General features: G+C 42.7%; 1 protein-coding gene across 4 annotated transcripts in view; it reads right to left on the bottom strand.

The window, feature by feature from the left end:
- DNTT (DNA nucleotidylexotransferase) overlaps positions 1 to 16,194 on the bottom strand; it is a 473,464-nt gene that overhangs the window by 282,901 nt on the left and 174,369 nt on the right. For all 4 annotated transcript variants that reach the window (XM_088477001.1, XM_088477002.1, XM_088477000.1 and 1 more), the window contains one exon: positions 13,221 to 13,353. In XM_088477001.1, the coding sequence (XP_088333127.1) occupies positions 13,221 to 13,353 (133 nt within the window). The remainder of the gene's footprint in view (positions 1 to 13,220; positions 13,354 to 16,194) is intronic.

The following is a 16,194-nucleotide window of genomic DNA, read 5'->3' as shown; positions in this document are numbered from 1 at the left end:
CTACTATCCACTGGTGTCAGAACCGTGATCATGTCTGGCTCACTATAATGCCCTGAGCTCTAGGCTGCCACAAACAGTATATTAGATCTACCACTGTTACACCTGTGTAATTCCCTGTGTCACTTGCTACTATACCTGTTGTTCTACCTGATATATAATAAATATAAGAACTGGGTATGTATACCAGGTGTGGACTAACCACCACCAGGATTCACAGCCGTAACTAGACTTTTTGGTGCCCTGTGACAGAAAGAGCATTGGTGCCCCCCCATTTTTCAAATAGGGATATAATGCACCCAAAAATGGGGAATGGCCTCATGGGGAAGGGCCAGGGAAGAGATAGAAGCGGCCAGGAGATGCTGGGGATGAAATAAGAGAAAGCTATGAGTGAGAATGACAATAAACAGAAAATTGACAGGCCTGAACAGCGCCCCCTACCCTGTGGTGCCCTGTGCCATGGCACAGGCCGCACTACCCTAGTTACAGCCCTGCCAGCACTACTGCATTTTACATTTAATCAACATCACTCACACTCTGGACAGTCATATTATACTCTAATGTGTGAATTAGGGATGTGCAGGCTCGGATAGGTTCGAGTTTGCACGTGGAGTTCGGATTTTTCCCTCCAAAAAAACGGAACTCAGAACGAGGCAAAACGTCATCTTACATGGACGAACATCATCATTCCTGGTCTTTTGTCCAGGAATGATGATGTTCGTCCATGTAAGATGACGTTTTGCCTCGTTCTGAGTTCCGTTTTTTTGGAGGGCAAAATCCGAACTCCACGTGCAAACTCGAACCTATCCGAGCCTGCACATCCCTAGTGTGAATTCATCTGGAGAACTACTGCTCCCAGAAATTCTGCATGTGCATCATTGTCACAGTTTACACTATCACCTGTTGTCACTACCATCTCTGCTAATAGGTCATGGGCCGAGTAACCACAAGCTAGCAGTCACCATCTACCCCAGATTAAACATCTCTCTAGTCACCAAGCTAACACAAGGGGGACCTGTTCCAAGGCCATTACTGTGTACGAATCCAGCTGACTAAAGTCCAGAAACCGGTGAGGGATATGCTGATACCAAGATCCAACAAAGTCACAGACAACATGGAATAAGAGATCTGAGTGACTATGGACGGTCCCTTATTTATCTGTATGATAGAGATGTACAGTGCAGGGAGCAGCATGTGTTTTGAAAAGCTGACAGGTGCTGTAAACTACTCTGCATGGAAGTTTGCCATGGAGATGCAGTTAAAGCTGTAAAAAATTGTCACTAGTAGCCCTGGTGACAATTCAAGTCTTGAAGATGTAGACAGAGCCATGGGGACAATTAGTCTAGTGGTGGAATTGCATGTTTATTCGATTATACAGTACACAGGAAAGCTACAGCTTATGATATGTGGATAGCACTGCAAATGGCTTATGAATATAAGGCTCAATGAGAGAATTAACCAAACCATGCAACAAAATTTTGTGCTTTTAAAAACATGAATGAGTACATAGACAGAATGTTATCTATCTCTCAGTTGTTAATTCCAGCTGGCATCACTATTGATAAAGATGAGGTTGTTATGGCAATGCTGCAAAGCCTTATGCAGGAGCATGACTTCTTGGTAGCGGCATTACAGTTGAGTACTATAAAGCTGAACATAGAGACAGTACGTGCAAAATTATTGCGCTTTCATGAGAGTATACCTACTAATACAAATACTAAGACTTATGCTATTGACCAAGAGTTCAAAACACAAAATGTTTAAGATCAGATGTTTCAATTGTCAGAAATTGGGACATAAGGCCTCAGATTGCAGAATGAGTGCATCAAGTGGCATCTTATCACTTAAGTGTGACAGCAGGAATGAGTAAGCCTTAAATGTAGTAGACAGCCACCATCCAGACCTGATACCAACAACTATATACCCTTGACACTGTGGAGTGCCATGCAATGGAACTAGAACTGTTGCACAGGCAGTTACGACATCTAGACTATGACGGAGTTCATAAGTTAAAGAGTGGCATGGTGACTGGGATATCAAAGGACAATCCTGAAAGACAAACATGTGAGAGCTGTGTACAAGGCAAGCAAATACTGTACGTAGCACCTTTTCTAAGTTCGCATCCAGAGCACAAGTGCCATTGGAATTAGTACATATTGATGTGTATGGACCAATGGAGTTTGAATCCATGAGTGGCAGATGGTACTTCATGACACTTCTCAACAATACTACAAGGATGACACATGTTTATTTCAAAATCAAAATAACAAGTAGGGTCAAAGTGTACCCACTGAAAATCAAACAGGTCAGAAGCTGAAAGTTCTAAGATCTGATAACGGTGGATTAATACGAGAATGGGGAACTAGCCAAGTACTTAAGAGAAATAGCCCTACAGAATCAGCTAACTATTGCCTATACACCAAAACACAATGGTGTCAGTGTAAGAGCTAAAAGAAAAATAGTTGAGAGAACCAGAGCTATGATAAGCGATTCAAATCTCGTTTAGGAATCTGGTTCTAAAACAGTAAGAACAGTTGTGTACCTGACAAATCAATCACCAACAGTGGCATCCAATGAGATGACTTTATAGGGAAGCATGGACAGGTAAAAAAAAACAGATATCACTAATCTATGTGTGTTTGGAAGTAGAGCTTATGCTCATGTACAGTACCCAAGGAAAGAAGACACAAACTGAATTTAAAGTCCATCAAATGCATCATGCTGGGATACTGTGATTAGAGCAAAGGCTATTGCTAATGAGTCTTTAACAACAGAAAACTTATACTATCATGGGTCATTGTGTTTCATTAAACTACTTGGGGTATATTGTGTATAAGTGCGGGTTTTTAGAAGTGGAGATGCTGCCCATAGCAACCAATCAGATTCCAGCTATTATCTTCTAGAAGGTGCTAGATAAATGTTAAGTAGAATCAGAATGGTTGCTAAGGGCAACATCTACACTTCTAAAAACCCACACTTTAGTATATATACCCCCTTCAGTTAGTGTTAACAGGAATGTTGTACAGCCACAGGGACCTGGGTCACTTAATATGCCTGCAGCTGAAAGTGTGTCTGATAATAGTGAAATAACAAAAGTAAGCTACCATTCAGGGAACAGGAGTTCCATTAAAAAGAAGCAAGGGGAGACCTTATAGGATGTTTACTGAGGAGCTTGCTGGACTTGTTCACTATATGCCTCAGACTTTATGATCCAAAACCAACCTGTGATTGACAGGAATGGAAGTCTACTATTGATCCAGATTTCCAAGAGAAATGCATGAAAGGCTTGAATGTATTGAGTGTTTTGTATCTAGCTCCCAGGGAAGGAACTAGAAGAACCCTTTCAGTTGTTTTTTTTGTTTCTGGGACTACATGTGATTTAGATCTAATTTACCAACAAGAAACAAAGACAAGATTTTGGTCCAGTGCACTTCATAGGTCAAATTTATTCCTGTATACCTTATTCTCTGGAAAATTTGTCAAATTGAACTTTTATTATTGATTTCTAAAATATGGTGTTCAGATATAAGGTGAAATATTAGATAAAATCAAAGTAAAGTTAGCGTAGAAGAGAATGTATGTTAGATGTATAGAAAAGGTGATCTAAAACTTCCTTTTGCCGACGGTCAATTCTCTCCATTATTGAATAGTGTATAACCGAGTGATTGTAAATATATTTGTTAGTTATTTCATCAAATATTCTTCTACTTATATGTCAATGAACCACCTATGTGACAGTATTATTACACAGTCTTAGTAATATACAAGCCTTTTAGGGAGTGATTCACAAAACAGTATTTAACCTTTGTTACTCTGTATGGACCTCAACATCTCAATGTTGCCAATTGTGTTTGGAACTGCAACAAATGTTGCTTTATATTAGTTCCTGTGGCAGAGGATGTCTGTTATTAACAGAGTATAATATTTGGAGATAACAGGTATTGTCCCCTACTCTTAGGGGTGGATTCAATTAGCTGTGAAAAGCCGAGGTCGGTGAAAAGCGCAATGTTTTCACCTCATTCACCTGTTTGGTCGTGATGTTGTCTCCATGCGCGTCCCCGGTTTTCGCCCTATTAAATTCCAAAACAGGCGAAAACACGGATAGACGAATGTAGTGAAAAGCGAAACTGGCGAAAAGGACAGCACATTTTGGGGAAATCAGTCTGTACCCCATAAAAAAGCCTAACTGACTCTGGGAATCACTATAGAAGAGTATTAATAGCCCTAATAAAGGTATTTAGTGATCTTATATTGAGGGGATGGGCTGTTATATGCATATTTGCATAAGTGTGGAAAATTATATAAAGCAATGTTGTTAGAGAAAAATAAGTACTGTACTTAAATTTGGGGTACATGTAAATGGGTACTAGTATATTTTGGTGTCCGTAAAGTGAATATTTAAATAATCTAAAAAATACACCTGCTGCAGCCTCCTGCAATCCTAAAAACACCTGTCTCCACCTTATAACCCCCCAAAATACCAAGGCCACTACTTTTTGCCTATTTTCCAACACTTTTTAAATTCTCTACCCAAAAATTACATGTCTTTTTTGGGGTGAATTAAGATTTTTTTTTTTTTTAAATGTTGGCCTAATTAGTCATTAGGGGGCTGTCCAAAGTCCCCACGTTTGTACCCCATAATATGGATTTTGCACTGCTTTTCGCCTGGCTTATGTTGGAGAAACTTTTTCGCCTGTTTTTGCCTATGGAGTTTTCGCCTAGGCGAAAATGTCCATGAATTGAATATGGCGATACTTTGAAAACAGGCAAAAACTGCGCATCGGCGAAAACTTTTTGTGACCAATTGAATTAGGCCCTTAGTCTCCACTATTTGAGCGGGTGGTTGGGGTGTAGTTCGTATAGCAGTAACTACCGTTTGTATTATGGCTTAGCTTTCATGCCATAGTACTGTGTTACCCTGAAATACATCTACACCATGCATCAGATTTAGATCTGTTTAGTTCAGAGAAGGTCATGAACATTGCTACTGAATATCACTTTATCACGGAACTGATGAAAAATGTTTTAGCCAGTGCAGTTTATGTTTCCAAGTGTGAAATGTTGAGCAAATGTCTGATTTCTCGTGCTCAGATTTTTCTGTTGCAGGAATGTGGACTGGAATATATACATAATATTGATGCTTTGTTTTGCACAATGTGTTTGCCTAACCGTCCTTCCATTACAGGGACGAGATGTCAAATGTGTTATGATGCTGATGTTGTGTCCCGTGATGGATGGCAGTCTTGATGGAGGGGGGTATTGGAAGAAGTGCGCTCCTGCACTGCATCTCTCCAGCAATATTCAGGTAGGAGAGAGCCGGTGGTCACTAGGACCCGTGGATACTCAGCAAAGAGAGGTCTTACCTCTGACATGCTGCTGAGCCTGTGAGCTGTCTCCGTACATCTTTACTCCCCAATATCCATGAGAACAGATCCTACCAGGAGACTCTCACCGCCAAAGAGCTTTACAGTGCCCTGTTGTATGCCCCTTAAGTACACTAGACCCATGGGCGCTGAGAGGGGGGTGGGTGCTAATTACCCGAGCTTGCTGGAGGGGCCTGGCAGGGGCCCGGGTTCAGCGACACCCCCCTCACTCTTACATCAAAGCAGCCCAGGGCCAGCACACGCTGCTCTGTGCTGGGCTGCACTAGGAGACTGCTTGCGACTGCTACGTAGCAGCCGCAGAAGTCTCCTATGCCTGTGGAGGGAGCAATCACACTGATCACACCCCCCACTGGCTATGTGCCGGGCTGAGGGACTCACAGCGCCCCCCGAAATGGCACTGCAAAAAAGATTTCTTGTTTGTTCAATAAGGGGGCATGACTACGCCTCCTGCGATTAGTCCAGGCCCCCTTTTTCACCTGGGCCCGGTGCGGCTGTCAGCTGGCCTGACTAGACCACCAGTGCTTCTACCCACCGGTGTCATAACTGTGATCAGTCCCGGCGCACTATGAAGCCCATCACCTTTGAAAACATACAGCATCACAGTACTATCCCCTTCATGATATATCTACTGAACATGGCTATAAATGAAGTAAATTGGAGAGGTAGTAAGTAATAAAATATTAATAATAATTTTTGATGCAATGAAGAATACACAGTAGGTCTAGGACTGATAGAAGAGGGGTCATACTGATCGCATTACCATTAAAATGCACCTGTTTTGTATTGAACCTCCCGGTGAAGAATCATAGTATATTATTACATCAATAAGAAGCTGAAAGGTCATAAAGGTCATGTGCAACATCTTTATAAAACACATAAAGAATGAAAATGAGCTGACTATCAAACGCTCTTATGTTAAATTACTTATCCATGATTAATGAAATTAGGATTCAGGATGGATTTTATGATCATTTTTACTTTTACATAACAAACATGATAATTAAGCTGGCAAGTCATCAGCTGACCACACAGTGAGATTACTTGGGAGAGTGGTTCAACACTGACCTGGACACTGGGCCTGATTCAGACCCGCTCGTGAGCGGGTCGATGGTCAGGCAGTGCATGAGCCCCGGAGCGAGTGAGAACTACTGTTGATGGGTAACAGCAAGACAGTTTTAGCCATGCTGAAGATTATCTTTGACTCTCCAGGTTTCACAACCAATGTCACCGCATGGGATGTAGCTACGAGACCAGCGGCCGCGATGCCGCCGGTCTAAATCCCGATTGGGGAAGCCCAACAAGGGACATTGGGCCTGATTCAGACCCGCTCATGAGCACATAGCGCTCGCAAGCGGGTCGATGGTGGCCCAGTGCGCAAGCCCTGTAGAGAGTGAGAACTTCACTTGCTACGGGGCTTGCAGCAAAACGGGGCAGCTGTCGATGTTGATCGACAGCTTGCCCCGTTTTGTAGGCAGGTCAGGGGGGTGGTTGCACAAACTGAGGCGTTCCCGAAGGAACGCCTGCCGTTTGTGGGCGGCCCTACTGACATCACACGTGATGTAAGTAGTGAACTTCCTGCTCTATTAAAGCAGGAAGTTCACTGGGGCTTACAGCGGACGAGACCCTACCCCAATGGTCGCGATAATCGCAACCAACGCCAGGCCGCCCGCACAAGCTCTGAGTTGTCACCCACAGTTATGCGAGCAGCCTGGAGGTGGATTTTTTTTTAAAAACAATCCGCCCAGATTCAGCGCGATCGCTCGCAAATAGCGAGCGCCTCTGAATCAGGACCACTGTCTGGATGAAGTTATTATCTTTTACTAATAAAGCATTGACATATTACTGAGAGCTGTACATTGAGGGGGCTCCTGACACAAACATATTACATATAATGATGTGAAAGAGAAGGCAAAGATGGCAGTGCCCCAATTTATGTCCTTCCCATGTTAGCATGGCATTTTTCCTGTGTTCCAATTTCCTCCGATAGTTTAAAAACATACCGTTAAGTTAATTGGAGGCTGAATAAATTGAATTCTAGTGAGTGATTATGTAGGCAGGGGTACAGAGAGGGGGTAGTAGGTACAAAGCTCACACCGCTTATGTAGATGGACCCCAGTATACACAATGATTCATGGCCATGTCCCCACTAATGGCCACACCCCCGGAAACTGGTGCCTGACAGATCTCTTGGCAGCACTGATAATAGAATTTACTTTTCAATGGTGCAAGGACTGATGCCAATAATTAAATATTAAAAGTGTTGCTATACAATTAAATAAAATCCATAATATTAATAATAACTTTACGATGTTTATTTGGACTGAACAGATCTCTGCAAACAGTGCTATAGAGGTCGCAGAGATCAAGATGGTATCAGACAGATCTTCTGCACCTAGTAAATGGCTGGTGCAAATGCACGGAGAAAATGATGACAGCTTCTTCTACAAGCGTATGTAGGGTGGGGGATGGGGTGCAGATGCGACCACCACTCAACACAGGCGAGATCCACATTTACTTTCAAACATGCAATGCGGCCGTAGATGCTTTAGGAGTACACTAAACCTGCGTACGCACGCTCAGATAAAGTGGACAATTTCAACGATAATGATAACGATCCTATCGTTATCGCTCAAATCGTCCAGTTCCTGGCCCCTGCAAACAACCAAATCATGGTCGATGCGCGGGCACGAATGGTCGTTATCGACCATCGTCCATCGTCCGGGCAAACCGGCATACATGGTCGATTTCGACCATGTTAGCCTGTTTACTATAGGGACCCACGATCGTTAATTGTGGGTCATTATAGGTTAATGCATGTGTTGGATGTTCGATAACGATCATCCAACACATGCAGAACGATCAGACAAAGATCATTATCTTATCGTTGTGCGGTCATCCTGTGTGTACGCACCTTAAGCATTTCCAAAAATTGCTTCTAGAGTTTCAAACTGTTTTACTAATATTTTTCCAGTACTCTCAGACAAGAAAACTTAACACCAATTTTTTTTTTTCGCTCCAAGATGGGTATTTTAAATATCAAAACTATTACATGCATTTAGGAGTATTATGTTGTTTTTGAATTCCATGTACTGAGTCTTTGGGGAAACATTTAAATGTTTTGGTTTTCTAGCATTTTATGGACGCCTCTTGGAAGTTGGATGCATATTCCTCAGTCTGTGAACATATCGGTTTTAAACATTTCAACCAGAAACATTTTCAAATTGTAACTTGTTTATATTAATTCCCTCATCGTCAGTTTCTGTGGAATTCTGTATTAATAAGAAAACAAACCTGCTATAAGTATATTCAGATAATAAAAGATGAGATGTACTGTATAAGTACTAAATGATCATGTCGTCCACTGGTGATAAATAAAAATCAATTGCATACAGTGTCTGCTAACATATCTCCCAAACTAGATAACAGGGATGATAAGCTGCTAAATAATGTACACACATCTGTTGGCAAGCTAAACAAAGTCTCTTTACTAATAAATAAATGAGTGTTATTGCTATTGAAGAATAGTAATCGCATATCATTATTTTTACATGTTTTATAAATATTTACCACACTACCAACATGCATTGTTCTCAAAAGACTCAGAAAGTTTAGAATATTAACCCATGTATGACCAATATTTTACCCGTGCTGTTCCCTACCTATTTAACACTCTCCCTCTCCCTATCAGACTCTCCACCTCTCTTTAAATGGGCTCTCAAGACTCACTACTTCATCAAAGCCTTCCAGCTCTCATCCTAACCCACTGCTCCATGCTCCTCGCTGTCTACCCCATCTGTGTTATCTCTGTCTGTCTGCACCCCCCCTTTAGAAGGTAAGCTCTCACGAGCAGGACCCTCTTCCCTCATGCGCTTCTCCTTCCATAACTCACAGGGCCGGATTAAAAGGGGGGGGGGGGCGACAGGGACGGTCTTCCCTGGGCCCCCACACACGGAGGGGCCTCCACACAGTCAGGTGCATAAATATTGGGACATTGACAGAATTTTCATATTTTGGCCTCTATTCACCACCACAATGGCTTTGAAATGAAACAAACAAGATATGCTTTAACTGCAGACTTTCAGATTTAATTTGAGGGTAATTACATCCAAATCAGGTGAACGGTGTAGGAATTACAACGGTCTCTATATGTACCTCCCACTTTTTAAGGGGCCAAAAGTAATGGGACTATCAACTCAAAAGATATTTCATGGACAGGTGTGGGCTATCCCCTCGTTATTTCATTATCAATAAGCAGGTAAAAGGTCTGGAGTTGATTCTACTGTAGGTGTGACATTTGCATTTGGAATCAGTTGCTTTCGACTCTCAATATGAGATCCAAAGAGCTGTCACTATCAGTGAAGCAAGCAATCATTAGGCTGAAAAATCAAAACAAACCCATCAGAGAGATAGCAAAAACAGGTGTGGCCAAATCAACTGTTTGGAACATTCTTAAAAAGAAAGAACGCACCAGAGAGCTCAGCAACACCAAAAGACCCGGAAGACCACGGAAAACAATTGTGGTGGATGACATAAGAATTATTTCCCTGATGGGAAAATCAAGAACACTCTCCAGGAGGTAGGTGTATATGTGTCAAAGTCAACAATCAAGAGAAGACTTCACAAGAGTGAATATAGAGGGTTCACCACAAGATGTAAACCATTGGTGAGCCTCAAAAACAGGAAGACCAGAATAGAGTTTGCCAAACAACATCTAAAACAGCCATTACAGTTCTGGAACAACATCCTATGGACAGATGAGACAAAGATCAACTTGTACCAGAGTGATGGGAAGAGAAGAGTATGGAGAAGGAAAGGAACTGCTCATGATCCAAAACATACCACCTCATCAGTGAAGCATGGTGGTGGTAGTGTCATGGCGTGGGCATGTATGGCTGCCAATGGAACTGGTTCCCTTGTATTTATTGATGATGTGACTGCTGACAAAAGCAGCAGAATGAATACTGAAGTGTTTCGGGCAATATTATATGCTCATATTCAGTCAAATGCTTCAGAACTCATTGGACGGTGCTTCACAGTGCAGAAGGACAATGACCCGAAGCATACTGCAAAAGCAACCAAAGAGTTTTTTAAGGCTAAAAAGTGGAATGTTATGCAATGGCCAAGTCAATCCCCTGACCTGAATCCGATTGAGCATGCATTTCACTTGATGAAGACAAAACTGAAGGGAAAATGCCCCAAGAACAAGCAGGAACTGAAGACATTTGCAGTAGAGGCCTGGCAGAGCATCACCAGGGATGAAACCCAGCGTCTGGTGATGTCTATGCGTTCCAGACTTCAGGCTGTAATTGCCTGCAAAGGATTTGCAACAAAGTATTAAAAAGTGAAAGTTAGATTTACGATTTTTTAGTTTGTCCCATTACTTTTGGCCCCTTAAAAAGTGGGAGGCACATATAGAAACCGTTCACCTGATTTGGATGTAATTACCCTCAAATTAAATCTGAAAGTCTGCAGTTAAAGCACATCTTGTTTGTTTAATTTCAAAGCCATTGTGGTGGTGGATAGAGGCCAAAATATGAAAATTCTGTCAATGTCCCAATATTTATGCACCTGACTGTATATATATATCAGACAAGCAGTTGTGCACTAGAGATGAGAGGAGGCCTTGCTCTCACTCAGTACTCTTGGTAACTGATAGCCAGATGCACAACTCCCCGCAGCTCTCACTGAAGCACCAATACAATTAACTACTACTGTATGGCCTACTCCCTGCCATCAATGTTGTCATGCATGCAACAGTCACTGTGGCACGTGCACATGCACACATGGTGACAAGCACGCATGTGGTGCCATGACCAATGAAGAGACAGGGGAGGGCATGAGGCAGAAAAGACACAGGGGAGGGGACATGAAGCTGGCAAGACACGATTGGGATTGTGAGTCTCGAGAGACATGGAGGCATGAGGCAATAGAAACACAGATCAGCATGAGGCTGGAGAGGATAGAGAGATGCATTGGGGAATAAGGCAAAATAACATGGGGAGCATGATACTGGAGAGACACAATAAGGAAATAAGGCTGGAGAGACATAGGAGGCACAAGACTGGAGAGACACAAGAAAGTAATGAGGCAGGAGAGATAAGGACAAGCATGAGGCTGAAGAGACAGAGGGGGAAAGAGAGACACAGAGTAATGATTTTATCAGACACACAGGGGCAATGAGACTGGAGAGACACAGGGGCATGAAGTTGTAGAGACATTGGGCATAAATCTGGAGAGACACAAATGAGCATGAGGCTGGGGAGGATAGAGAGACACATAGGGGAATTAGGCAGGGTAACATGGGGTGCATGATACTGGAGACACAGAGGAGAATTAGGTGGGGGGCATAGAAAAGATGAGGCACAGGGGCCATGAGGCTGGAGAGATTCAAGGAAGTTGTGAGGCAGGAAAAACAGGCAAGCATTACGCTGGAAAGACACAGGCAGGAATGAGACTGGAGAAACACAGGGGGGTCTTGAGGCTCGAAAGACACAAATGGGAATGAGGCTGGAGAAACACATGAGGGCATAAGGTTGGAGAGACACAGGGTAATGATGTGGGGGGGACACAGGGGGAATGAGACTGGAGAGACACAGGGGCATGATGCAGTAGAGATAAGGGGGTACAAGACTAGAGAGACACAGACAAGCATGAGGCTGGAGAGACACAAGAGATTCATGATGCTAGAAAGATACATGAGGAATGAGGCTAGAGAAGCACATGGAGGCATGAGGCTGGAGAGACATGGGGCATGAAGCTGGATACACAATGGGAGTCATGAGGTATGAGAGACATCTATGAGCATGCTACTGGAAAGACACAGAGGGTCATGAGGTTGAGAGACACATGGGGCAATGAGGCTCGAGAACAGCATGAGGCTGGAGAGAAACAGGGGGATGAGGTGGGGTGGGACACAGGGCAATGAAGCTGGAAAGACATGGGCATGAGGCTGTAGAGACACAGGGGAGTAATGAGTCTGAAAAGACACAGCTGAGCATGAGGCTGGAAAGACAGAGGAGAAGCCATGAGGCTAGAGGGAAACATGGGGAATAAGGCTGGAGAAGCACATTCATGGCTGGAGAGACAGGGGGATGAGGTGGGGAGGGACACAGGGTGGATGAGGCTGGAGAGACAAAGTGGACATGAGGGGATGAGACTGGAGAGAACATTGAGGGATTTGGCTGTAGAGACACAAGCTGGGCATTAGGCTAAAGAGACATGGGAGAGAGAACATTGAGGGATAGGGCTTGAGAGAAACAGGGGCATGATGCTGTAGAGATATAGGGTGGACGAGGCTGGAGAGAACATTTATTTATTGCGGTCTGTTTTGGTAGCAATGCATGGGCGGTTTGCCCAATTATGTAATGGACATTGTTGTGATGGTATCCCAATAGTAAGTCCGATTAGCCTTGGTGCCTTCAGCATAAATAGATAATGTAGTAGCTGATCATTTGCAGCACTCTTGAAGTTCCACAAAATAAGATGGAGAACCACCTACAGAATAATATGTCAGCTTTTCAGTTATATTATTAAAAAGGGCCCTGACAAATGTTTTTTACAATAGTAAAACTGAAACATAATATATAATACGCACACACACATATATACTGTATATGTGTATAATGTCCTTTCAAATGGAATAGACAAACACTGTATCCAGGACTTGAAAATAACCTAAACATGGTTTTATGTGTTCTAGAATGACATTCAACAAATGTTGGCTATTGTTATGAAACATCTGCTCATCTGCAGCACATGGAGAAAATGAATTCATTGCTGCCAGTATCTAGAAATATCTGCGTTTTGATTGCAAAGCAAAACTTATCAGCATAAAAGTACCTTCTGAACCCGCCAGTGATGGTGACAACGGCATCTGGTACAAATCCCCAAATAATATTCTTTACAAGGTTCTCAATGGCATCTGCTTCTTTCTTTGATACACAGTCAGCCATGTCCTCATAGTAAAGTATCCCTGCAAGTCAATAATACATATTGCTGTGAACGTATGCAAGTATACAGTACATGTTAAAATTCATCCAAATGTACAATTATAATACATTACTTAACGTAATATAAAATCTGTTTTGAACAACTTCCATAAATTATGTAAATATTCAAGAACTTATTAAAACTTGCAGTATTTCTGATAATGGGGTTTGTGACAGATAGATGGGGCATTATTGAAGATGCTCAAACCAGGGCCGTAATGGTTATGGATTGAATGATCTACAGTAAAAAGATTGAAAACATCAGCTGGCTATTTGCAAACGCATCCTTACGACCAGGTCTGAATCAGGCCCTCAATTCAATTTAATGCGAATTGAATAGCGCCGGGAAGGAACTCTTGAAGCTATTCAATTCAGCCGCACCAGCGGCAGAAAACGGCATCTCGCCAGCTGCTTTGTCGTATTTCTGCTCACACCCCAAGAGGGGTGCGAGAAGAAATCCATCAATCGAGCTTAACAGCGCGCTGAATTGAATAGCACTGGGAGCTCCTTCCCGGTGCTATTCAATTTGTGTTAAATTTAAATGAGCCCAGTGTTTCCTATTGTGCCTTTCCAGCCAATAGTGTTTCCAATGGTGTCTGACCAGTCAAAAGTGTTTTCAATGGTGTCTGTCCAGCCAATAGTGTTTCATACAGTACAGTGTCTTTTCAGCCAACAGTGTTTCCTATGGTGTCTCTTCAGCCAATAGTGTTTACTATGGTGTCTTTCCATCCAATAGTCTTTCCTATGGTGTCTTTCCAACCAATAGTGTTTCCGATGGTGTCTTTTCAGCCAATAGTCTTTCCTATGGTGTCTTTCCAGCCAATAGTCTTTCCTAATGTGTCTTTCCATCCAATAGTCTTTCCTATGGTGTCTTTCCAGCCAATAGTGTTTCCTACAGTGTCTTTCCAGCCAATAGTGTTTCCTAATAAGTTTTTCCAGCCAATAGTGTTTCCTATGGTATCTTTCCAGCCAATAGTGTTTCCTATGGTGACTTTCCATCCAATAGTGTTTCCTACATTGTTTTTCCATCCAAAAGTGTTTCCTACAGTGTCTTTCCAGCCAAGAGTGTTTCCTACAGTGTCTTTCCAGCCAGTTGTGTTTCCTATGTTGTCTTTCTAGCCAAAAGTGTTTCCTACAGTGTCATTCCAGCCAAGAGTGTTTCCTACAGTGTCTTTCCAGCCAGTAGTGTTTCCTATGGTGTCTTTCCAGCCCTTTTTTATTTGATAAAAATGTGTAGGTATTAGAATGTGGTGGCTCATTTGCAATGACCCTCCACCTGCAAACACTGAGTCCTGGACGATTGTATGATCAGACTCCGAATTCATTACACTGTATAATATAAGCAGAACTGAGCCTTATTGCCATTGCTAGCTTCAACTTCATGGGTGTTTCCCAGCTCCAGGATACAGTCATATTATTCTACTCCTGTTTCTGACCTCTGGTTGTTCTTTTGACTAAAACTGTTTGCTGCCTGACCTGCTTACTGTCCAATTGAAATCCTGGCAGCATTTAGGCTCCGATAAGTATGTAGGATGATTCAGCAAGTGAATGACCATTACCAGTCGATGACACTTTAAGGATTAATGCACTAAAACAGGTTTTTGCTGGCCTTGTGCGTTAAATCACTGTTAAATTCTGCACCCCTCCTACTTTTTGGTTGCAAAATTATAACTATTACTTCAGTCTTTCAACCAAAAGAATATTTTAAAGGTAGACAACGTAATGATGCTGCTACATGTCTCAGGGCGGGATGCAGCAAAGGTATAAATGGGGTCAAACCCCCAAAATGCGAGTCTGACCCAATTTCTCATATGCATCAAGCCCCAGAATGCAATGCACTGCAGGGCTTGGTTGTGGTGGGTAACACCATCTCCTGATTGGCGTTACGCTACAGAAGCCTATAGGCTTACCGAGAGAGAGCGGTCCTTTGAGGTGTTCGTCATGCATCCCGCCGTCAAAGTTGTTTTTATGTTGTATTTCCTACATACACCATCATCTTACTCAAGAGAATTACCATTCATTCATTGGGCAATTCACCCTATACTGTAGCTTTATGGGAAAGGCAGCTTATATATAGGTGTAGTCAAAGTTTCTGACCCTCAGAGTTTATCGAGCATTATTGTATGATTTCAAACAGTGTGTACTGTACAAGAAGTGATAATAAGGAAGCTGCTTTAAGAGCTGGTTAATGCTGTGCAATTCGCAAATACTGGCCAGTGTATATTTCTTGCCAACTAAACTCATATAAGTCTCAGACTTATACTAAGAGCTTGTTATGGCCCATTGTAGAAATGTTCCCTTAACAACAGCTAATCGATAGGGTGATGTTGCTTGTAATGTTCAGCCGAGAGGTCCCTAATGTTATGTTTATAATCCAGTAATGGCTTCTAATCCAATAATTGCTTCTAAAGTTGCAGTTTGCCTGCAAATTTTCTGTTGACTGCAACCCTGCCATTCAATTCAGCTATTAGGGAACACACAAGAGGTCTCTCTGCTCTGAAATGTCTAGACATCTACTGTGAAGTTGTTGAGCGTGTGACGCAGGTTTACTCAGAACAGCACTTTGACTAAAGTACACTGAAAAATGTTCACAGTTCTTCTGGAATCAGTATGTATTTAGCCACCGGTTCAAATCCTGACACAAGAAGCCTGACAGCAGGAGATCCCGATGCCAGCTGGTAAGAACCCTAACCCTCCCCTCTCCCCCCCTAACCCTCCCCTCTCCCCCCCTAACCCTAAACCTCCCTTAGGGGTGCCTAACCCTAAAACTCCCAGGGTGGTGCCTAACCCAAGTCCCCCCCGGGAGTGCCTAAACCTAACCCCCT

Source organism: Taudactylus pleione, unplaced genomic scaffold (assembly GCF_031769625.1).
Source record: "Taudactylus pleione unplaced genomic scaffold, aTauple2 ptg000198l, whole genome shotgun sequence".
NCBI lineage: Eukaryota > Metazoa > Chordata > Amphibia > Anura > Myobatrachidae > Taudactylus > Taudactylus pleione.
The sequence above is the reverse complement of the archived record's forward strand: the minus strand, read 5'-3'. Positions and strand labels throughout refer to the sequence as shown.